General features: G+C 34.2%; 1 protein-coding gene across 10 annotated transcripts in view; it reads right to left on the reverse strand.

Annotated features, from left to right (window-relative positions):
* Positions 1 to 476: 476 nt before the first annotated feature.
* LOC148613854 (receptor-type tyrosine-protein phosphatase T-like) overlaps positions 477 to 25,292 on the reverse strand; it is a 37,117-nt gene continuing 12,301 nt past the window's right edge. Inside the window, exons 8-15 of one of the 10 annotated variants that reach the window (XR_015923479.1) lie at positions 19,549 to 19,803; positions 15,918 to 16,139; positions 15,503 to 15,630; positions 14,734 to 14,931; positions 14,202 to 14,403; positions 13,718 to 13,803; positions 13,103 to 13,278; positions 3,898 to 5,025 (exon numbers count right to left, since the gene is read on the reverse strand). Coding sequence is in view for 2 of the 10 variants with exons in the window: in XM_088587498.1 (XP_088443624.1) it covers positions 16,089 to 16,139 (51 nt within the window). In the remaining 8 variants the exon portion in view is untranslated. Of the gene's footprint in view, positions 679 to 3,897; positions 5,026 to 12,441; positions 12,747 to 13,102; positions 13,279 to 13,717; positions 13,804 to 14,201; positions 14,404 to 14,733; positions 14,932 to 15,502; positions 15,631 to 15,916; positions 16,140 to 19,548; positions 19,804 to 21,990; positions 22,927 to 25,292 lie in introns of those variants that run through there. The other 9 variants (XR_015923474.1, XR_015923478.1, XR_015923472.1 and 6 more) reach the window with 9 other exon arrangements.

Below are 25,292 nucleotides of genomic sequence, written 5' to 3' on the forward strand. Positions count from 1 at the left end.
CTATAACCTTGGTTCCCTTGATTACTTTCAATTCTGTTTTTTTGTTTCTTGTTTTCCAGGCAGATTACCAGGTACACAAGCACTCTACCTGAATACTACCTGTTCATGCTGGAATCCAATTAAACAACTTGTTTATTTTTAGTTAACTAAATTCCTGTACGCCGTTTGTTGCTTAATTTGCTCTTCAGGTTTGAACTATCTATTTCAACTTTGCCCTTGTATGCGTTTATATATTTTTTACATGATTTTATGTATTTTTTATATTATCCCCCTTACCTGGAAGGATATTGCTGTATCTGTATTTTGTTTTGTTTTCAATACTTTTTTTCCTTTTGTAAACACATCCTCGTCATGGTTCCGAGACATACTATTCAGCAGCTGAAAAACCAATTACCCATTAATACAATCATAAACTTTGATACAAGTATTATATTATCTGCTGTATATCAATAAATTTGATTGATAGACAGATGTGAAATCATTAAGAAGCTTATAATCGTCGTACACTTTTTACCGCTATTTAAGTATAGATGTTACTTCAAACTTGGCATGAAGTTTATGTTTCTTTTTCTTTGAATCACATTGCATCAGATATTTGTACACGTCTGTAGATGGGATTCCAGAATTCGGACACACCAGTGCTTCTAACACAGCGTCGTGGAGAAACACATACTGATGCTGGAAAAAGAGAACATTTAATTTATTGAATTGTCTTTTTGATCATTTAATCAGAGAAAGGAAAAATGGATTGTAACTATGATTAACAAATTGAGAGATAAGTACTGTCTGAACAAATTCGTCCATGACATCCATCTACATCATACTAAATATAAAAAGAACTTGTGATTGCAGCGCATATGAGTCTGTACAGTTTCGTCTTGAAATGTCTATGACAAACAGTATGTTTGAGCTCAAAAGAGATAATTCTCGTGTTAAAACCTTCTTTCGTTAGGAAATCCCATCTACAGCTATGATTCAACATCTTGGAGATATTATCAGAATTAAGCCAAAAATAAGACAAAAGCGTATAACAATATGTGACTTTTGTTGCATTGTTGTATTTCCCATTTTTTCCATATAAATCCTTTTACAAAAGAAGATTCCTGGAACAAAGGATAAAACTGTAGGCATAATACTACTTAAAAGTGTAAGAGAAGACAGTTATGTTTTTTTAACGAGAATATGTATAGTATTAAAGGTTTGCCTATTCAATTCAATAGAAATGAAAAGTCAACATTCGCCGATATTTTACTCCGTTTCTTAGTCTTTTATATGTTCCGTTTTGTTAACAAAATTAAACGGAGGAACAGGACATCACCTATTTTGTGCGCAATGGAATTAGTTGAAACCCTAGAATAAGAACGAACCGAGGTCAATTAGACAGTTGACAAGGGCAAATAAATGGTTTTATAGATCAGCAGAAAAAAGCAAATAACCGTTAACTGTACAAACAGAGACTTTAAACATGGTGTTCAAGTGGCAAATGGCAGGTATCGAACTTTGTCGAACGAGCTATTCAGGCAAGAATCCGTATTGAATACTGTATGAACACTGATAGTTGTCATGATTGAGTGAAAATTAGAGTGAAATTATTGATCATGTTGCAGTTAATAAGAGTAATTAAAATGATCAAAACGTTATACATATTCATTGCAAATTAACACTTTTAAACAATGACAGACATATCGGACTTTTGCTAATATTAAGAAATAGTGCAATGTTAGAGCAGTGCGAAAAAATTCACACCTCAGCTCAAATAATATATCAGGAACACTAGAAGTATAATCCTAGTTACTTCTTCTTCTTGCTTTGATTGTTCTATCTATCTTTGTATTTCGAGCTACGACTTGATTTGTGAATAAATCGTTTTTTTTTATCTATTTTATAGTTTATTTACGCTACGTCACAGGGAGGGAAGGCGGAGCTGGATTTCACATTATAACTCTGCCAAACAGGGAGGTCAGAATTTGACGAAACTATGCAAGAAAATGGATAAAATGAAAACAAGAAGACATTAATTCTCTGTCAGAGTGGTTAAAGGCCGTGAGGTCTTTAATTTTGAAACGAATGAAGGTTTTAAGTAGGCCAATGAGTGCCAAGGCTACATTAGTTTTCAAAGATCCCGATGTAGCAAAAACATTGTCTACTATACATGACAAGTATGTTGTCGTACCAGCAGACAAAGCCCAAAACAACATTGTTTTTGTCTGCAAAACGTTTTATATCCAATGTTTATTATCAGAGGTAGACGTAGAAAATAAGGGCAGTGATAGGACCTACACTGCTACCACTCTATCCAAAGAAGAGATTGTGGAAAACCATAAATCTGTGCTATCATCTTTTGGTCTCTCTACCAAGGACGATTATTGTGATTTACCGTCTATGTACTGGATTCCTAAACTTCACATACAAACAACGTTTCATAGCTGGATCTGCAAAATGTACCACCAAACCTCTTTCAAAACTTTTATCTTCTATACTCACAACTGTCAAAGAGGGTCTACAGTCCTACCACAACACTTGTTACTCCCATAGTGGTATTAATTCAATGTGGATTCTGAAAAATTCAAAAGATCTTTTGGAGACAATCAGGTCAAGACTATTATCTGAATATAATAGCATTAAAACCTATGATTTTTCAACGCTGTATACTTCTATTCCCCATACTCAGTTAAAATCAAGACTTAAAACATTATACATCGTTGTTTTTTTCAAAAAAGATGGTACACCTAGATACAAATATATAGTTCTTGGTAGAGATTCCTCATACTTTGTAAGAAATAATTCCAAATCATAGTCCAAATATACAGAGGAAGATATTTACAAAATGCTGGAATTTTTAATCGACAACATATTTGTCCAGTGTGGTGGACGTGTTTTTCACCAAACGGTCGGCATTCCAATGGGAACAAATTGTGCTCCTTTACTAGCTGACCTATTCCTTCACTCTTATGAGGCTGACTTTATAGCTGATCTGATCTGATCAGAAAGAAAGAATATTGTTTGGCTAGATCCTTCAATCTCAGTTTCCGCTATATATGACGTATTATCTTTAAACAATCCTAATTTCGGGGATTTGTTACATCGCATCTACCCAAAAGAACTTGAGATAAAGGATACAACAAACACTGTGAAGTGAGCCTCATATCTTGACCTACACTTAGAAATTGATGGTAAAGGAAAACTATTGACCAAACTTTACGACAAACGTGATGACTTTTCATTCAGAATTGTTAACTTTCCTTTAATCTGTGGCAACATCACTTCGGCTCCTGTGTATGGAGTGTTCATATCACAACTCATACGTTATGCCAGAGCTTGCCGAAACTACGCAGACTTTTTGTATCGCGCTAGAACTCTAACAAATAGGCTTCTGGAACAGGGTTTTGTTGCTATAAGATTGAAGTCATCACTAAAGAAGTTTTATGGTCGTCATCATGAATTCGTGGATCGTTATGGTGTATACATCAGCACCATGAAAACTGATTTATTCAACGGGTCATAGTTTTCCTTTCCTCGTTTGTTTACCCCGGACTTGCCTTTTTTGAGCAACTCGATGGGTGTTTCTAGAAAAGCAGAGGACGCTTACCCTACCGGTGCACCTGGTCCATGCTCCCAGTGGAGTCCGAGTTGCTCATTTACTTTTGTTACTTTGTATGTATGATTTAAGTTACTTTATGTTCTTTGTTGTGAATGTCTGTTTTCCATGTCTGGTCTTTTTACCGCTATAACCTTGGTTTCCTTGATTACTCTTAGAATATATTTATAAAGCTATGTTAGCTACAAAAATTTGTTCAGTTTTGATTCTACTGAATTTTGCTGATTCATTGAAATAAGTTTGTAGTAATGCAAAATTGAAGCAATAAATATCGATAATACCTATAGAATATTGTGAAAACACCGTTTTTTTTAATCAAAGGAGACCGATACCTCTAATCTAATTAGTTTTTGCCATTACTTCAAGGGTGTAATGAAAAAACTATCGGCCAGTGTCCTACTTGCCGTTTGTGTCAAAAGTCGTTGAAAGTCGTCTTGAAAGTCACCAGTCATCGAATAATTTTTATGAACCTGTTCAATCAGCTTATCGATACAATTCCACTGAAACAGCTCTACTGCGTGTACACCATGACATTTCCGAGGCAGTTGAAAAAAACATTCTTGCGCTATGCTAATCATGCTTGACCTATCGGCCGCCTTCGATGTGATCGATCGCAATATTTTCCATCGACGCCTGAAACATTCTTTTTTTCATTTTACTACTTTATGGTCTTTGTTGTGTATGTCTGTTTTCCATGTCTGGTGTTTGTCCCTGGAACGCACTCTTTTGATTACCGCTGTAACATTGGTTCCCTTGATTACTCTTTGGAATATGTGGAACAGCTTTTAGTTGGTTGAATACGTATCTTAGAGACAGAACTGAGCGAATAGGAATTGGTGCTACAATATCTGATGAGATCGAACTTAAGTATGGTGTTCCCCAGGGATCTGTTTTAGGTTCAAAACTATACTGTATATTCTCAAAGCCGATAGGTGAAATATGTAGACGGCACAACATGTGTCATCACTGCTACGCCGGTGATACGCAAGTATATCTAGTACAACCGCTAGATAACTGGAACAACATATCTGAGCGACTTTAATCTTGCCTTTTCGATATAAGCATCTGTATGTATAGTAATATGCTACAGCTGAATGAAGATAAGACTGAACTGACTATTTTCGCACCAAAACATAAAGCCAAAGACCTTTCGAACTGCAGTCTTCGTTTTGGAGGAAACATCGTTAGTAGTACTAATTGTGTTAATAACGTAAGAGTCTACTTTGACAAAACACTGTCGATGACAAAGCAGATCAGTGCAATATCAAAATCTTGCTTTCTGCTTTCATCAGATTCGCAATGTTCGCCGTATTCGTCGTTACTTCACAGAAGACGCATGTAAAACTCTTGTTTGCTCGACGATAACATCAAGACTTGATTACGGGAATGTACTTTCACGTGGACTCCCAAGTGGTGAAATTCAAAGGCTACAACGAATTAAAAATACCGCCACTAGAGTTACATTAAGGAAAAGGAAATGAGATCATATCACCCTTTGATAAAGGATACTACAGACACTGTGGCGTCAGCCTCTTATTTTAACCTACACTTAGAAATCGATGGTAAAGGAAAACTATTGACCAAACTTAACGACAAACGTGATGATTTTTCATTCAGAATTGTCAACTTCCATTTCATCTATGGCAACATCCCTTCGGCACCTGCGTGTGGAGTGTTCATATTACATATCATGCGTTATGCCAGAGCTTGCCGAAACTACGCAGACTTTTTGTATCGCGCTAGAACTCTAACAAATAGGCTTCTGGAACAGGGTTTTGTTGCTACAAGATTGAAGTCAACACTAAAGAAGTTTTATGGTCGTCATCATCAACTCGTTGATCGTTATGGTGTATCCATCAGCACCATGAAAACTGATTTATTCAACGGGTCATAGTTTTCCTTTCCTCGTTTGTCTACCCCGGACTTGACTTTTTATGAGCAACTCGGCGGGTGTTTCTAGAAAAGCAGAGGGCGTTTACTCTACCGGTTTACCTGGTTCATGCTCCCAGTTTTTAGTGGAGTCCGAGTTGCTCATTTGCTTTTGTTACTTTGTATTTATGATTTAAGTTACTTTATGTTCTTTGTTGTGTATGTCTGTTTTCAGTGTCTGGTCATTGTCCCTGTATTACATTCTTTTGATTACCGCTATAAACTTGGTTCCATTGATTACTTACTTTTTTCCGATCATTATGTTTGCCGTGAATCAATAAATTGTTTTACTTGTTTGGTGTCAAAATTTTGGCTATTGCGACTTGTAAACAAAGTTCCATCTTAAAAGTGGAAAATAAATCAATGTTTTATGCCAAGACTTCTCTAAATACGAGGTAGAACAGACAGTAGGAATGTTGGCGTCCCAAATCATGTTCATGTGATAAAAATAGCAATATCAAGATTGGCTACTATTCTGACAAAAACTGTCTCAGCAAAAGGTTCTCGGACGCCGCAGGATGTCGCAATGTAAAGACCACGTGATATGTCTTTTCCGTCTGCACTAAAGCACATTGAATGCTAAAAATTACTACCAGAGACAACCCTGACCTCCATAACATCATGATTCCATTACAATATTCTAACTATTTTATTTCAGAAATAGATCCGTCCATTGAAGGAATGTTTCGAGGTGGGATGACGCACACTGACGTAGCAATTCATCTTTGTTTTACAATTACAATACAGACTGTAGACACGTCTGGCGCAAAGTTGCTCACAAAATAATGGCCCAGTCACCGTGAGACGTCCTATTGTCAAACATAACAACACCCGGAATACATTATACCCTGTATTGAATGCGGAAGGTATGGACTGACAAATATGAGGTCGTTATGCCAATAGAACTTCTGGTTAGATGAAAAATGTAGTGGTTTTCGCTATTAATTCCACAAACGTAAGTTCCAGATAACTATTTTGATCTGTACTTTTTCGTTACTGCGTCTAGTAGAATGTTAAAAATATATATATATTGTGTATTTGGCAATGTTTTCTACCAAACAAATTAAAAAGTGCTAGCAATACAAACTAAAAAAAAAACGGGGTAGTGACATCAGATGCTCCGGAAGGGTATGCTACGCTTTCTCAGTTTATGGGTGTTTTTGAAGACGTCGGCGCTTTTAACAATTCAGTGCAATTTGGTTCCGTTTGATGGTTGACCATCGGAAGGTTAAATTGGATTAAATTGATTAAACCGAAGCAGAGATTGTGAAGGACTTAGAATGGGACATGGGTGGATTACAAGTCCAATGTTGTGACATGTTCAAATATAAATGATTGTTCAGACACTGAAAGATCTGAAGATCAAAGGCAAAATTATAAAGAGCTTTTAAGGTCTTTTAAAAAGAGATTGCAAAACAAACTGAACTTCATCTAATACAGCTTCGGTAACGACGCTAAAAAAAGCAAGGAAAGCCTTCATGAGCTAGGCCAGGGCATTAGGCGCTTAGCGAAAATGTTGATTAATACAGGAGCAACAGTGACTCCCATCGTAAAGTTTGAACTGTTTGATAGCGTGCGCCCGCATATAACGACTCAAATGAATAGAGAGATACTGACCGTCAATGGTACACCTTTAACTTTATTTGGAAAACCATCATCGACATTGCCATAAATTGGCATATACTAGCTGACAAAACCGTTGACGGTATTTTGAGAATATATTTTCAGAGAGCTCAAAATTGCGTTTTTGATATGACAAAAAGTAGTCTTAGGCTAAAGGAGAAAGAGGTTTAATAAAACTTTGAAGGTAAGTTAGATTGCTATAAAATAGCTATAGTAACGACTGTTAGTCAAAAACAAGTGTCTAGAAACGTCAGGAAAGCAATTATAACAAACAGAAATGTTGGTATGGTTGAATTACATCTGGATAAAAACAAGATAATATGTGGCACGAGTATCAAAATGTTTAAGATTGTTGTTTATTACAGAAATTACATAGTTAGATTCCACAAACACTGTGATGATGGCACAGCTAAGGTGCCAAATAAAAGTGAGAAGAAAATATAAGATGAGTAGAAGGCATCTCCCGCTGGAAATGAATCTTTTTCAGGCAGTGAAAACGAATCAGTCCTCGGTAAGTCGATGAGGAAGGTAACGGAAAATGGAAGGCTTGAAAATATGTCTCAGTTAAAGAAGACAATGTCCGTTCATCTATGAAGAAAGGAATCAAAAGAAAGCCAAGAGGACAAGAAAAGAAAGGGACTGACCCAAACAAAAAAGGCTGTTACATGTATCAAAACAATTGAAAACAGGCCTGCCATACGAAAGTACAGAATAAAGAAACCAAAAATATATTGACTAGATGTCAGTAGAAAGTTTCAATAATATTGAAATCGAAGCGAGTTCTGAGTCAGATTTGTATTTACAGTTGCTAATGGTAGCAGCAGAAAACAAATATTTGAATACATGGCCACATAGGTGGAAGGGCTATATGAAACAGAAAAAATGCAAAGACTGTGTCAGAACACATTGAGAGTCAAAGAGGTAGAATATACTTAAACTCTAATTTTATTTGTAGGAAGTAAACCAGAAGTAATGGAAATTATAGGAAACAGTTGTGTTACATTTATGTGTTCTTCAGATGAGACGTTAAACCGATGTACCGTGTACAGGGAAACGTCACGGCCTGTGTATGTACGAGAAACCTCATGTAAGCAATATGAATATGTGCTTTTTCTCGAAGCTAATTTTCAGAATGTTTCAGAGTTTTAATTTGCTACAATTTTCAAGGGGCACATATTGCAAAAGTTAACTGAAGTATTTTTCATGGTTCTTGTTATATTTTATGTGTTGGTCATGAGGGTACACATATGAAATCGGAGGCGTGGGTTCATGTGACAACAGTGCCATTAATTTTATCGGAAATAATTTGTAGGTAATTTAAATGTTTAAAATAAAAGCAGCTTTTCTAAAACAATGAATAATGATTGTTTTCTGTAAATTGTTCTTTTTGCTGATGTGACTGCGGATTTACCGATTAAGACAATAGCATGCACATGCTTTATAAGCACCACTGGTATATTCACGCCGTCATGGAAGAAGGAGGTTTAGCGCGCTGTAAAACCAGGATTTAACCCACCATTTCGTTTGAAATTCCTGTACCAAGTCTGGACCATTGCGGTACCAGCTGCTTCGGTAATGTAATACCGATTTGTTCAGATATATTTTGGGCTTGACTTGATTACGAATCGAATTAGTGATCGGTAATTTTGTTGTAACCCTTCTTGTATCAGTTTGCTGGTTTACTATCGGAAAGTTAAGACGGATTAAATAATTTAACTAGAGCAGCTAATGGAAAATATTTAAGAAGCCCAGGAGTAGTTTAGGAAGTGATAGCTAGAGGTTACTTTCTAATTTCGGTGCTTGTGTTTCGGGATAGTTGCAAGAGTTGTTCCAATACTGTAATTAGGGCCCCGCCATTAAAAGTATTATCTTGTATTATCTATGAGGATTAAGGTCCATGTATGTGGCAGTTTCTTTAATTTCAAGTTCATTTGGGTAGATTAGATTTAAGTAATCATTGAAACTAGGATAATTCACAGAAAATACATCATACATCATATATATGACAGAAACCGAAACTGAAGGACCAGGCTTCTCGTTTCTCTGTTTTATGATAAAGCCTTGTAAAAAGCAGGCTTCGTATAAATGTTCGAACAGATCGACTAAGAGTAGCTCATAACTTGTATCCATAAGAATTTTGATGGTCTGCTGGAATAAAGGTCTCCCAAATTCGACAAAAATGTTGTCGACCACAAATTCAACATTTTAATAACAGCAGACTTTGAGAACTTTTTGTAAACATCCGTATGTTTCTTCGCAAAAAAAAAGCATTTTCTCCAACTATTACTAGATAAGCATATATTTTAGTTCCCTGCTTTGTAAAAAAGTATTTGTCAATAAGATCACGTAGAAATAAATTCAGCTTGTCATGTCAGTGTGGTGTACAAGGTATGGAAACCAAATTTGTATACTGTCACAAAAAGTTAGGTTACTAGAAAAAAGACATTCTTGTAGGTTTTTGACATTTTGAGAAACCACATCTGAGTCACGCTACTTGTACAGTAGGATTTATTATGGTATTTCAAAGTTAGTCTGTCTTTGACTGTCGTGAGAAAAGTTGCAAGGAATTTTGATGGGGGTTAAGTTATGCAGTCCCAGCAATATATCTCTGTTTGTAAGGACACTTGTGAGACTTTGGTATTCAATAAATAGAAGGGGAACCCATATTATCATCATCTGTAGAAAAAAAGGATTATAGCACAGGCACGTGACCCATTTTCTTAATCCAACTTTTGCATACACAAACTATTTTGATAGGTGAATTCGAAACGACTACGAATTCGTAATGACGACACAACAAAGTCATCTCGAAGTTGAGATCGTAAAAAGTTGAGTTGGTTTTGTAACTTTTTTTGGCGCCTAATTCAGCTAATTCAGGATAATATCAAAGACTTTATAGAAAGAGTAATGATCCATGGACTAGGAGGGTCCACCGTGCATCCAACGATCATTAACTTCATGGTGATTTTTAGGTACATTTATACTTCCCATTACCGAATCAATTTGTTGCAAGATAATATTCTCAGATTTTTTTTCAGTATAAGCCTATATTTGTTCCCCACTGGGTAAAAGAATAGAATTTAGAAATTCTCAAGTAACCAAATGTCTCAGCTTTACAATGGTACACAGAAAGGTGGGTAACATTTATGGTTTTGGGGGAAAATGAAAATATGTACCCCTACCCAACCGAAAAATCGTTTTAATTAACATATTTTTTCATGTCAAAACCACCCCTAGAATATTTAGGCTTTAGTAAAAATGGCTTATTTGGTTTAGTTTAGTATTATCACAATTAATACTTCTGGGGTTCTTCTGATGATTTTGACTATTTTAAAAAATCAAAATATGGGATTTTCTATTTCCCGTAATAAGTCACATAAATTCGACTCTACAAGTTATTGCTGAACTGAAACGTACAATAAGTAGACCGCAAAAACTAACGTCAAGAGAATATTACCACTACCCCTAGAAAACTGGTCTCAGTAACAAACGGCATATTGACAATGTAGAACTCATATTTTAGGCATTCATAATTAAGATAATTATGTACCCAACATATTTGATCAATTCAGGCGCTTAGATTTTCCTTTTGTGGTCATACCTACTATAAAATCGAAAAACAAAATGGGAACACCGTAGTATAAACATGCTTTTGTGTGATACGGTAAATCAATATATATATATATCTTTTCTTCCAAGTGAGACCAAATAATAAGTATTTGAACTTTTTCAAGTCATGTTAGGTGAAAAATGTAGGTGGTAAGATACCTCATTATGAACTCAAATGTTAAGTTTTGGTATACAATAAACATGCTGGGTGCTTTTGTTTTAATTGTCGATGTATACAACATATCTTCTCATTTCAGTCTTCGAGTATTTTTCATTTTTTCCATGGATAGAGGTGGCAATTCTTCACTGAACTTAACTTGAGCAGTTTCAAATATTTATTACTTGGTGTCATTTGAAAGCTAAGACACTATATTTAAGTACTGTATCATACAAAAGCTTGTTTAATCTTCGGTATTCTGAAAATGGAAATAACAGGTAGAATAACAGAAATTCTGAAATTCTGAAATTCTAAAAATTCCCCTTTTTAGGTTTTTACAGTAAAAGTCATCCCAAAAGGACAATCTAGGCGCCTAATTTGATCAGATATGTTGGGTACATCATTATCTTAATTATGAACGACTAAAATATGAGTTTTACGGTGTCAGTATGCTGTGAATGTAGACCAGTTTTCTAGGGATAGGGGTAATATTTTTAACTTTTTTTTATGAATTCTTTCTTGAACCTTAGTTTTCCCTGGTTTATTTATGTATAAATTTTAAAAAAAATCTATCGAATGATACCAAATTTTGGACGTTTCAGCTGAGCAAAAACTTGAAGAGTCGAATTTATGTGACTTTTTACCGGACAATCGAAAATCCAAATTTTCGCTTTTTTTGAAAAATTCTTTACAAAATCGCAAATAGAATTCAGCAAAAGAACCATTAATTGTGATAATTCTTTTTTTTGTTTACTGAAGCATAAATAAGCTAGGGTTTTTGACATGGAAAAATATGTCAATTTATGCGATTTAGCGGTGGGGTAGGGGTATATTTTTTTTCATTTTGCACCAAAACCATAAGTTTTACAGCAACTTTCTTGGTACCATTGTAAAGCTGACTGAGACACTGGGCTAGATGATCATACATATACATGTATATATCAGCTAACATCGTATTGTAGAAAGAAGAAGTTAGAAGAGAAAAAAACGTTAAAAATGGATTTTTGCCTCGTTGAGGTCTAAAAAGTAGCCAAAAAATACAAAAACGCGTCAGTTTTGGCGACAAAAAGATTTGTAAGTGGGAGGTATAAGGGTCGATGAATATCATATTTTGGTTGATGGGGAAGGGGAATAGGTGGTGCACAGGGGTTATATGATCTCAGCTCCCGTCACGTAACAATCAAGGGAACCAAGATTCTAGCAGAAATCAAAAGATGGAAAACAGACATACACAACAAATAACATAAAATAACCAAATAAAACATACAAAGTAATAAAAGTAAATGAGCAACTTGGACTCTACCAAAAACTTGAAGCATGGACCAGGTGCAATGGTAGATTAAATGTCCTCTGTTTTTTCTAGAAACTTGCAGAGTTGCTCAAGGGTAGACGAAATGACAGGAAAACGCGTTGAACAAATAAGTTTTTATGGTGCAGATGGATACACCGTAACAATCCACGATCGAGTTCATGATGACGAATATTAAACTTCTGTAGAAGTTATCCAATTACAGAGTATCTCTACCTCTTCTTTTTCCTTTCTTGCCCATTTCCTAGCATATTCCTCAACTGCATCTATCGTAATTTTGATGTTACATTTCCTGTTGATGTGGTGTTGTTCACGGTATGTAAGAAGATATTGCAAAACATCATTATCAACGATACTAAAATCACCAAACTTTCAGTGGGGGTATAATAAAAGGACGATGAGGAACAGACAGTCAGGCGGTTTGGATTTAAATTTGGCAAGTTGTAGATTGAGCAGTATCTCTTATTGATTAAAATTGTGACTGCAGTCGGTTTGGTGTAAGTGTAGGATATACGTGGAACCTGTAAAGAATTTATACTGTATTTATCTGAACAAATGCAGTATGGTACAGGATTGGCCCATGAACCATTTTCTTGACATTCAAATATGTAGAGGTCCCATTTACTTTGTATCCTTCCTTACAAATTGCGAGCTTTCGTGCAGGGAAACGATATGTTCCATTTATTTTTGGCTCTTTCAAATAATCAACCTTTGTCAGCTGCTTGCACAATAATCCCTTAAATTATATTATATTATAGTATGAATAAAAGGGTATGCGTAGATTTACAACTTTATATTTCGCTTAATAATCACTAACAAATAGCTTGTGTGTTGGCAAACAGTGTAATAGTAATTGCTATGATAATAATATATTTACCCACACTATCTGAAAAGGGACCCCATTGCCCATCCGCATTACACTTAACAATACCAGCGGAACTTCTTTCATAGCCTTTATCACATTCACTAATTACTATTTCAGTGAATCGGAACCCGTGCTCCGATTTAAAGGAAGTGCATTACGTCTCTGCTTAATGTGTGGACAAAGAACTCCTGAAATGAAAAGAAAAACAGCTATTTGAAATGAACACAAAACATTGACTTTATTTAAACAGATTATCAAAGTATGTATATGATCATAATTTAAATCTAAGTATAGTTTAATTAAAACTGTGTTAGACTGACACAATTAGCTTTCTTCAGTTGACACTGCAATACCAGACGAGATGTTTTAATTCCTTTTAAAAGAAAATTAAGTTCGATTTTTTTAAAGCACATTTTCTCTATTCAAACAAGGGTAGATATTTAGTTGTGCTTTAGTACTGTTGACATTAAATAATATGAAAAAGGTCCGATATAAATACTTAATAAAAAAAGTCATCGCAAGTGGACCAGTGATGAATCGAGAGGAGAGAAAGGGGTGTTGCCCCCCCCCCTTAATTGGGAAACTATTTTTCTAGCATGAAATATTGATTCTTTTCACAAACTGTACCTAATTTTTGTTTGTCTTGCATCGCTCGACATTTCGTTCTATTCACACCCTAACCTGAAATCCGTGATCCGCCCTGGTAATGAAACCTAAAAATAAACCATTGTATTTGAATCTGTAGACCGAAAACTCGACACGATTTCAATTATTGTTAAAGGATGTTTTTCTTAGCATGTGATTAAGCATGATTGAATAAGAAGTCTGGTGTTTTACTCCTATATACATGTATGAGCCAGTCTTTAGATTCAAATTCTCTGGTTCAAATTACAGCCTTAGGGCGATTGCAAAAATATCCAGATCTTAGTCTGAGAGGACGCTTACTAATGAGTTTTGGGTACTTAAATAAAACAAAATAAATACAGGACAAACTTCAGCCTACTTTAAAAAATTGTGAGGTTTCCCTGTTTCACGTTTAGGTCATGTACATGTACTTTGATTTAGATTTTCTGAATTGTCTTTTTATCTTTGACGCTTTAAGATTTCTTACCGGTATTCATTGTCAAATTTACATAAACACTCTGACAGTGGGCTCCAGTTCCCGTTCAGAGCACAATGAACATCAGGTGATCCGTGTAACATATAACCTATGTTACATGATATATGTATTGTATTTGTGTATCTATAAACTTTGTTTGTATCCACTTTATACGAAGCATTTGAAATAGTTTTGAATATTGGATACTTGGTGCCTACAAAAGATGTAAATTTGTTCAAGAATTGTAAAAATTGAATTTTGTTTAAAAATAACAGTTAGATTTCCTTTTATTCGTGAGAAATTAATGAAAAGTAACATAATAAATACTTATACATATTCTAAATGATTATTTGACATTTGATAATTTGTGTATGTCTATTTTCCACGTCTGGTCCTTGTCCCTGGATTACATTATTTTGATTAACGCTATAACCTTGGTGCCCTTGATTAATCTTTGACAAGGACAAGTTTAATGTTAAAGATTATATAGTAAGTCTGATTTCTTAATCTTTGCAGAAAACAAAGGCAGAAATTTAAGGCTTACTGTATTAGCATCTTCTACCTGTACACTTCGGTTGCCTAATGCTCCATTGTGAGATTTCTCGACAGATGATATTCTCCTTGTGATTTAGTTCGTATCCTGTCTCGCAACTAAAACTAACTGTAATTCCACTTTTATATTTCCTCAGTTTTGGCTCCCATCAAAGATGTGACGAATTTGTAATTGCTGGACATATACTTTCTGATAAACAAAGGAAGCACCTAGTATATACTTCATAAGTTAAAATAATGTCTTTGTGATAGGCTATTCCAAAGAAAAATCTACGTACAGGTACCATTTTTCATATAATATATTTCAAGAATTACTCCACTTTACATAAAAGATACTAAAATTCGAATTTGTTATCTCAATTAACGTTTACAGTGGTTGATTAAAATTCAATAAATTGAAGTTCGAAAATAGTTTAACCTATGATTAAATATTCAGTTTAGATTGTTAGCTCGTTGCCCCATATTATTGTTGTGTGAATGACACGGCTTGTTTTAGAGCCTTATAAGTTAGTTGCATTTCTTCATAATACATTTAATCTGAATTGCCAATGATTATAAAGGTGATAAAATATAAAGAAAAATAAATGCACAAAGATGTTATGCATCTCATCAATTTTTGTCGTAAATTCTCATACCATTGACATTAAATTAGAATAACAAAGACACACAAAATGGAGGTTCGTTCGTCAAGATGAATATTCTACCTGGTGCCATTATACCTACAGTTATTTGCTTGTTTTGTATTTGGTGCATAGTCTTACCTTGACATGTAGGTACTATATCATTCCATGTGCCATCCGATTGGCAATTCAGATATTTATGTCCTTGTAAGATATAACCAGCCCCACTATCGAGAACAACGGACTAGCCATATCTGTAATTTTGTTTCCTGTCCAATGTTAACAAATTTAGGTCCGTCAAGGGTTTACAAGATCGACTTAAAGTAGAAGATCTTAATTTAAGCTTATTGTATTTATAAATTGTGTTTCTGTTTAGTTTAAGTAGCAAAAAAAAGATTTGTTTTTAATTTCTTTACCACATGTTGTATTGACTAACCTTCAAAACATGATGTGAAACATGATTAATATTGCTCTCTTTTTTGTAAATAATATACCAGGTGATAGTCAAGTCATTTTTCTTAAAACTGTCAGAAAGCATTTTAATGCTGCAACTCACCACCACAAACAGGAACATTGTACCGCTCCCATCCACTACTTACTTCATCAGTGTAACACCAGGGACCTCCATCATTGTTTGTATCACAAACCATAGTCCTAGAGAAATTACTATCTAATGGCTGATACTTTCTGGCATCTTTCTAGGGTTTACATATACTGCAATGCCGTGTTATATTAATATGGCCATCATAGTGCGAGACTGAAGATGATGATCTGTAATCTGTAAACGTGTTTTGACTTTTATACAGATTCACTTATATTTTAGTTTAATTCTGTTCATATTGAAAGAGTTATCCCTCAACAATTGCAAATCAAAACTTCAATTTTAGGACGATGCAATTATTTTATTTTTAAAGTAATTATTATAAGATGGTTAAACTGCATAATACGTTATGTTTTTAATGAAAACGATAAAATCTTATCGAGTAAAATGAATTTTGTCGCTCATAATTTAGCAACATTAACGTGACATTGTCACATTTAGATACGGAACAATAAATAGAGGGGATTGGTTAAAATATTTTTATCGGCATATGCTAAATACTTGCACTACTAGACAAAATAAGGACTGATATGACCATCCATAATCGTTTTTTGGCTGATACAACCACAAAATGTCTCAAACAACGCTTTATCTGTCGATGAGAAATTCATTTTGTCTATCACAATAGTAGGTGCTGCATCAGTGATTTTTGTCAATCTACACAAAATGAGATGTCTTTGTCAAAACTTTTTGACGTGAGGTATTAAACATTGATGTCCTCAGACTGTCTACTGCAACGCATTTTCGTATTGAGTTAGGCAAATTGTGTCTCAAATGAACATTTTAAGTGTTGTTATGGTCAAATCAGGACTTACAAAAACAAAATGAGCGTATAAGCAGTTCATGCTAACTATATAATAAATACCCAGCACTGCTGTCTAAAGTAATGACTGTAGAGACCATGGACAGTCAAAATATAATTGAGACAAACAAGTTATTTTTTTACTGTACATGGTCACTACATTCATTATTTTAGCCAGCAGTTATGGGTATTTCTTTTGTAGTTAGCGTAAACCGTTTGATTCAATGCAATGTCTTCCTATATAAAAATAAATAGGAATTGCTTAAATTTGAAACAATGATGACATGGAAAAGATTTCCTACATAGAAATTGACCTTTGGATTCTCCAAAGTGGTATTGATTTTTCCTGTCAAGTGTTGACAGCCTGGAATCATGCAGAAATGGACAAGCAACTCCTGTGAAAGATTGAGAGAGTAATTAAGGGAACCAAGGTTATAGCGGTAATCAAAAGAATGTAATCAAGGGACAAAGACCAGACATGGAAAACAGACATACACAAAAGAGAACATAAAGTAACTAAAATCATACACACAGAGTAACAAAAGCAAATCAGTTTTCATGGTGCTTCATCTTTCGTTTAATATGATTTTCAATTGCTTATATGTTTAACCGGAAATACTGTTGGCAGCAAATGCATCTCCTATATGTGTATTTAGGGCTCGTTTAGACTAATCAAATTATCAGTATATTTTGTTCAAATACAAATTTCCCATACTAAGATCAAACAGTTTACAAAATAAATACTTTTACAGGCCATAGGTTAGGTTTAATAAGTGTCTATTCTCTACAATAGAGGAAAATTTCTCTGTATTACAAACGTTAATATTGTTTATTGGATTTTTCTCTGAAAAGCCCGTATATCTCATATATTTATTTGCAGATTTTTTTTATGTTTAAAAAGGCGATTCATACATCACTTACAAAAATCTTGTTTAATTGTTGTTAGAAAAAGGATAACTGAATATTATTGTTTTAAAGATTTGTCGACATCTATCTTGATTTAACATTGCTCTGTGGAGGCGTCGCCTGCCCGTTTATATTCACTGCTCACGCTTCTGAAATATGATTTTCATCTCTCCATCTACAAATGCAACTGCATCAATTTAAAGAAAAAACATTTTCACTAACAACTGACCACCACAAACAGGAACATTACACCGGTCCCATCCAATACTTGCTCATCAGTGTAACACCGGGGACCTCCATCATTGTCTGTATCACCAACAGGAGTCCTACTAAAATAATAGCAGTAATAAGACCTACAGTGTTACCACTCTTTCCAAAGAAGAGATTGTGGAGAACCATCAATCTGTGCTATCCTCGTTTTGGTCTCTCTACCAAGGACGATGATTGTGATTTACCGTCTATGTACTGGATTCCTAAACTTCACAAGAATCCATACAAATAAAGTTTCATAGCTGGATCTGCAAAATGTACCACCAAACCTCTTTCAAAACTTTTAACTTCTATACTCACAACTGTCAAAGAGGGTCTACAGTCCTACCACAACACTTGTTACTCCCGTAGTGGTATTAATTCAATGTGGATCCTGAAAAATTCAAAAGATCTTTTGGAGCCAATCAGTTCAAGACTATGATCTAAATATAACAGCATTAAAACCTATGATTTTTCAACACCGTATACTTCTATTCCCCATACTCAGTTAAAATCCCGACTTAAAACATTATACATCATTGTTTTTCCAAAAAAGATGGTACACCTAGATACAAATATATAGTTCTTGGTAGAGATTCCTCATACTTTGTAACAAATAATTCCAAATCATAGTCCAAATATACAGAGGAAGATGTTTACAAAATGCTGGAATTTTTAATCGACAACATATTTGTCCAGTGTGGTGGACGTGTTTTTCACCAAACGGTCGGCATTCCAATGGGAACAAATTGTGCTCCTTTACTAGCTGACCTATTCCTTCACTCTTATGAGGCTGACTTTACAGCTGATCTTATCAGAAAGAAAGAATATTGTTTGGCTAGATCCTTCAATCTCAGTTTCCGCTATATAGATGACGTGTTATCTTTAAACAATCCTAATTTCTGGGATTTGATACATCGCATCTACCCAAAAGAACTTGAGATTAAAGATACTACAGACACTGTGAAGTGAGCCTCATATCTTGACCTACACTTAGAAATCGATGGTAAAGGAAAACTATTGACTAAACCTTACGACAAACGTGATGACTTCATTCTGAATTGTCAACTTTTCTTTCATCTGTGGCAAAATCACTTCGGCTCCTGCGTATTGAGTGTTCATATCACAACTCATACGTTATGCCAGAGCTTGCCGAAACTACGCAGACTTTTTGTATCGCGCTAGAACTCTAACAAATAGACTTCTGGAACAGGGTTTTGTTGCTACAAGATTGAAGTCATCACTAAAGAAGTTTTATGGTCGTCATCATGAACTCGTGGATCGTTATGGTGTATCCATCAGCACAATGAAGACTGATTTATTCAACGGGTCATAGTTTTCCTTTCCTCGTTTGTCTACCTCGGACTTGACTTTTTATGAGCAACTCGGCGGGTGTTTCTAGAAAAGCAAAGGACGCTTACCCTACCGGTGCACCTGGTCCATGCTCCTAGTTTTTAGTGGAGTCCGAGTTGCTCAATTACTTTTGTTACTTTGTATGTATGATTTTAGTTACTTTATGTTCTCTGTTGTGTATGTCTGTTTTCCATGTCTGGTCTTTGTCCCTGGATTACATTCTTTTGATTACCGCTATAACCTTGGTTCCCTTGATTACTCTTCTACAATAGTTACCATCTAATGTCATATACTTTCTGGCATCTTTCCAGGGTTTACATATCCATGTCGTGTTACATTGATATGACCTCCATATTGTGAGTCTGATAATGATGATCTGCAATTTGATATGTTTATATATAGAAGGGTCTGAAAAGTTCCCAACGATGTTAGAACTGTCAAATTGGCGATGCAAATTTTTGGTCGTTCCCATTGCGGGACTCGAACTTGTACCGCTGTGACATCTATGGCAACACCGAAATACTAAAGAACCTATAAAAAAATAATATTTTCAAATCTGCCTTTTACTGCTAAGTCTATGTTTTTTTTCTGAAAATTAATGAATATGAAACAAGCGTGTGGTTTATGTTATTACATTACATCCTTGGTGTAAAATTCCGTGATGCAAATTAGTTGCTAACTTTTATTTTCAAACGACTTGGTGGATATATGTTCCGGGAATTTTTGTCGTGTCTTCATGACAAATTCTTTTTTCCTTTCAGCTGACAAATATCTTATCAACATAGTATTTGTGTGCACAAGACACTATATTGATTGTCTGATTAACGATATTGTACTTGACAGTTAACTTGGCAACAATTGTCTTACTTCCAGTAGCCATACCGTTTGTAATAGTACTTAAACTTTAGATTTTTCTACCTTGTGAATTAAACTGCCACATGACAAGCAGTCATTAAAAGTCTGTTCTACGTGATTAAATTCACAAATGCTTTTATACAAACAGGGAATTAAAAGAAATTCTTATCTGGTAATAGGTAGAGAAAAACAATTCAGTGAATAAATGCCATATAGCAGTAACAAAAATGGCGAAAATGTATTATTAGCGACACGCGCGGTAGGATTATTGGCTTTTCGGTTCTGTAGTTTAGTCTTACAGAAATGATATCCACCTGAAATCATTATATTGCCATTATGTGCTATTTTCTATTTGTTACTTGTTTAAAAATTTAACATTTCTTAAATATTGAATCATTATGGAGAGGCTGTGTATAGTTCTTCATTGTACTGATCAAGAAAGAATGAGGTTGACACAAAATTTAAACATTCAATGGGCACATAATCCATCAAGAAAATTGCAGTTATATATTGATTGGTTAATTCATTCGAAAGAAAGAATAACCAACGAGTGCCAAAGACCGCGCAGATTTGATATAGATTCCGCCCGTGCACAAGTTAAATCTACAAAGTACTAGGTACACTTAGAGGTGTTTTGACCTCCTACTATACATGCAAATATTTTTCACGTAAAATTCATGTTAATCGAGCTTCACGTGAAATTCACATGAAATTAACATGATTTTCATGTGAAATTCACTAAACACAAATTTCAAGTGAACTTTTCGTGTGAATTTCACGTGAAGGCTCCATTCACCAAAATTTCACGTGAACTCTGTCTTAGTTTATTTGCTCAATTCAGGTGAAAATCATGAAATAACTCTTGCATTTCGACATACAACGTCCTTATTCTTATCAAGAATAACTTTTCTAAAGATGCCGGGACAATAGACGAATAACAAATCATAGAAAATAAATTTATCAAAAAGTGTAAACACGAACAATACGACGTCAACTTATTGCCACTAGTCTCAGATGTTTCATGTTTCTTGAAAGATACCTAAAATTTTATTCACTGAAAGTCAATTCCGATGGAAAAAAATAATAATTAAAAAAATGTGTTTGAAACGGAAATTCCATATCGGTCACTCAACTAATTATCACGACCGCAGACCTATTGCAGTAACGTCCTTCTTTTGCAGGCAAAATATTATTGTCCCAAATAGGTTGTACGTAAGTCGTTCAGCTGTTATTATAACTTGATATTTCTTAGTATTTTCTAGCGGATCTAATAAACCAAAGATTATTTATTGTAAAAAAGGAAAAAAAATGCAAACGATTTGATTCCTTTTTCTAACTTTAGGAGAGACAAAATTTTAAGCTAAGGATACAAATGTATATTTGTATGCATACAACCAGCCAAATTTGGTACGCTCGAAAGACAGTAAGATAGTTCTAAAATGTTTGTACTTGGGTTTAGAGTAGTGTAAAAGATGATTTTATATGCGGTCATAGAAAACTAGAAAGATAGTAATGATTAGTAAGCATTCTTTGATAACTAAAATAAAGCAATTTTTTACAAACAAAAAAAAACTTTTAAGTTGCATGATAATATTCGTTTATGACATTTGTTGTTGTTTTTCGTACAGTTATCTCTAAAAGAAAGATATCATTATTCCGTTTAAACTAACTTTAAAGCCATTGATATGGAGTTTATTGAACTTTTACGACAGATAGTAATCTTTGGTAATGAATGAAAGACGCTTTCACTGAAATTATACGGGAAATATGCGAGTGAATTTAAGATACATTTTGCATTGTAAAACAACTACTTACAGAGGAAAAAAACGAACGACTAATTCTGTTATCTGTTTTATACTTCAATATATACATGAACATTGGTAAAGTTTCATTCATAACAAGTCAATAACTACAGTACAATCCATATCCACTCCTAATTTCACAAATTTGGTACTAAGAATTTCATATATTAATTTTTGACATTTCATGCTTCATTAAGGATCACTGTTCAATATCAATGCTAATTTGAAATAAGAGTCTGCACATTCACTACACATTTAATTAATTTTTTTAAGAATACAATTTTCATCATTTTTTTCCTTTTAATTTTCTCTGACTGATATACACTCAGTGTATTATCGAACGAAAAGCCAACAACTAAGAGTGGAGGAAGCTTTTCCATACTCATTGTGCCCAACGTATTTTGTTGATGAGTATGCTAAATCCAAATATAATAAAATGTATAAAAATATATAGACTTCATTGTTGGGTTAATAACAGTAAATAATAGTTACTATGAACTACATCATACGTAATGCATGTACCAAGCCAAGTTGCTTGTATCATATGCAGTCCAATATATAAACAGATTCCTGAACATGCATAAAAACCTGCTCAAAAAGGTTTTAAATGGTAAAAGGGTTATCATAAAATATGATATGGTGTACCCCGTTTTATACAATGTTTTGAAAAAATCATGTGCTGGCATTTACAGCATATCCAAGGAATACGTGAGTCCAATTGTCACTGGTTACTACATGCATAACCGTTGATCAAATTTATACATACAACAGTAAGAATCAAGTTGTATTTACATTGTCAAATTATCATACATGTTATAAAAAACAGCCAAGAGTAACATATTTCTGCTTATCAGTAATTTACGGCGGAAAACATCCAACGAAAATTCGTTACGTCAAAATGAAGTTGAGTTATGTTGGCAGCATACAAACGATATACGGAAAAGAAATCATACAAGTAGTAAGACATCTAAGTGTCCGTCGGGGTATGTTCCTCAAGCTAAAAGTTGGAAATTGGTGACATTGTACACTTGCGTTGTAAATTCAATAAGACAAAAACATTCGTCCAAACTCCATGGTGTAACATACGCAAATACACTGGATCTCAATTATGAAAAAAAACTCATACCATGTTAAATATTCAGACTGTTATAAAGACCCACTTCGCAAAAAAGAAATTTTTATATAACATAAAGCAAATCACTGAAAAACAATTGCCCCTTGGTTACAATCGACACAGAAGTCTTCACAATGGCGCTACCAATTTTCCTTCTACAATCTCGAATCATCATGTCAATGTACAGAAAAGACTGTCCTCATTCTAACGAAACTAATATACATGTAGGAAACTCTCAAATATAGCATTATCTAGACACCCATAAAACTAGAAAAATGAATGAATGAATATGGCTTGTGGTAATTGCGTAAAAGAAGAAGCCTTTAGGGAGAAATTGGTAAACGTTCTCCTTAACGATAGTTTCACAAGGTTCGTTGTGGGATAATTGTGTATCCTGTTTGGCACTACCTATCAAAGATAATTCGTATGCAGCTGGAACAAATAGAACGTAAATAACAGTATGTCCCCTGACGAAGGCCATGAAGCCGAAAATTTGGGCCCATATTCTTTACACTTTTACGTTTATCTATATTGTATTTGTATGTATTTCCTTTTTTTTTTCTTTAAAACGTGGCTACTGTTCAATAATGCATTATTCTTATTTATATCACATATATACATGTACGCGTCACCTTCCCCTGTCTATATTTACCTCTTATCTAGTAAAACTTTCGTTTATATTGTGTAGTGAATAACAGTCCATTTCCTCTTTGTATTGGCGGCAAGTAAATGTAAAAATAAATAATCTTATTTAAGAAAACCGGCAGGTTGATCATTGATACATTCAATATTGGAGATAATGACTTAGAATGTGTCAAGTGGGGCATTGGGATTTGTAATGTCACTACATTATGTGACAGTGGGACTTTCAGTGAAAGCGACAAAAATCTATATGACAAGGGAATGAAAGCTATTAAAGGACATTAGTTATTCAGGAGTCACTGCCATAGAACAGTTCTAAACTGTCAAAAACTGTTCTGACCCGCGACACACCTTGTCAGGGTCTGTCAGGGCTTTGGACAAGCTCTGTCATCATCTGTCATGGGTCCTGACACCCTCCTGTCAGGAACTATTTTAAGTAGAACAGATACGTAGATTAGAAGTGTTCCTGACAGATTCTGACATTCATAAGCTCGAAATAGTTATCTGACTGAATTACACACGGTACATATACGTGATTCCGCAAAAAAGGCATTGCACCCGATTCCCGATTCGTACGAACTTGATTTTTTTTTCAATTTTTTACCCCACTTTTATGTATGGCATGCAGTATACGTATCAACAAAAATGTTGCCTACCCTACCTGCTATGCCCCTGACTTTAAAGAATTTGGACTGAATTCTATTGGTTGCAGATCTAGACACCGTTATGATACAGAGTACCTATATATATTGAAAATTTTAAACAGTTTACACAGAAATTTTAGACCTTTGTGGAACTTTAAAGTGTTCACACTCATACGCTTTGAAAGAATATTTTTTTGAAGAATTTTGACTGATGTATATATACGTTTTTTGAGAATTTTCACTGAAATACATTAGTGGCAGTCACCCACATGGTAGTTATATTACAAAAATAGCATTTAAGTCAAAAATTTTAGATTCTCAAGGAAATCAAAAGTGCTCGCACTCATACATTTTGCAAGAATATGGCATTTTAAAGAATTTTGACTCAAATAAATGTGTCACAGTCACCCACATGATAGTTATATTGAAACATTTTTGCATTTTAGTCATTAATTTTAGACCCTCATTGAAATTAATAGTGTGCGCACTCATATATTTTGCAAGAATATGACATTTTAAAAGAATTTTGACTCAAACTAATATATCGCAACCCCTGCATAATAGCTATATTGAAAAAAAAACAGCATTTTAGTCATTAATTTTAGACCCTCGTAGAAATTAAAAGTGTGGGTACTCATACATTTTGCAAGAATATGACATCTTTGAAGAAATTTGACAAAAATATATGCGTCATTGTCACCCACATGATAGTTATATTGAAAAAAATGAGCATTTTAGTCAATAGTTTTATACCATTATGAGAAATGAAACTGCTCGCACTTTTTGCAGAACTTTTTACTTAATTTTTACGTAAATACAGTTGTCACAGTCATTAATATGAAACTAACATTTTTAATTTCAACATTTTCCACATATAAAACCATGTAGGTAAATTGGAAGTGTTCACACTCGTATTCGCAATTAAAAGTGTCATTTTGAAGAATTTCGACCGAAATATTTAGG

Source organism: Perna viridis, chromosome 6 (genome assembly GCF_037379345.1).
Source record: "Perna viridis isolate PV_CMFRI_1.1 ecotype Kerala chromosome 6, ASM3737934v1, whole genome shotgun sequence".
In the NCBI taxonomy this organism is placed as follows: domain Eukaryota; kingdom Metazoa; phylum Mollusca; class Bivalvia; order Mytilida; family Mytilidae; genus Perna; species Perna viridis.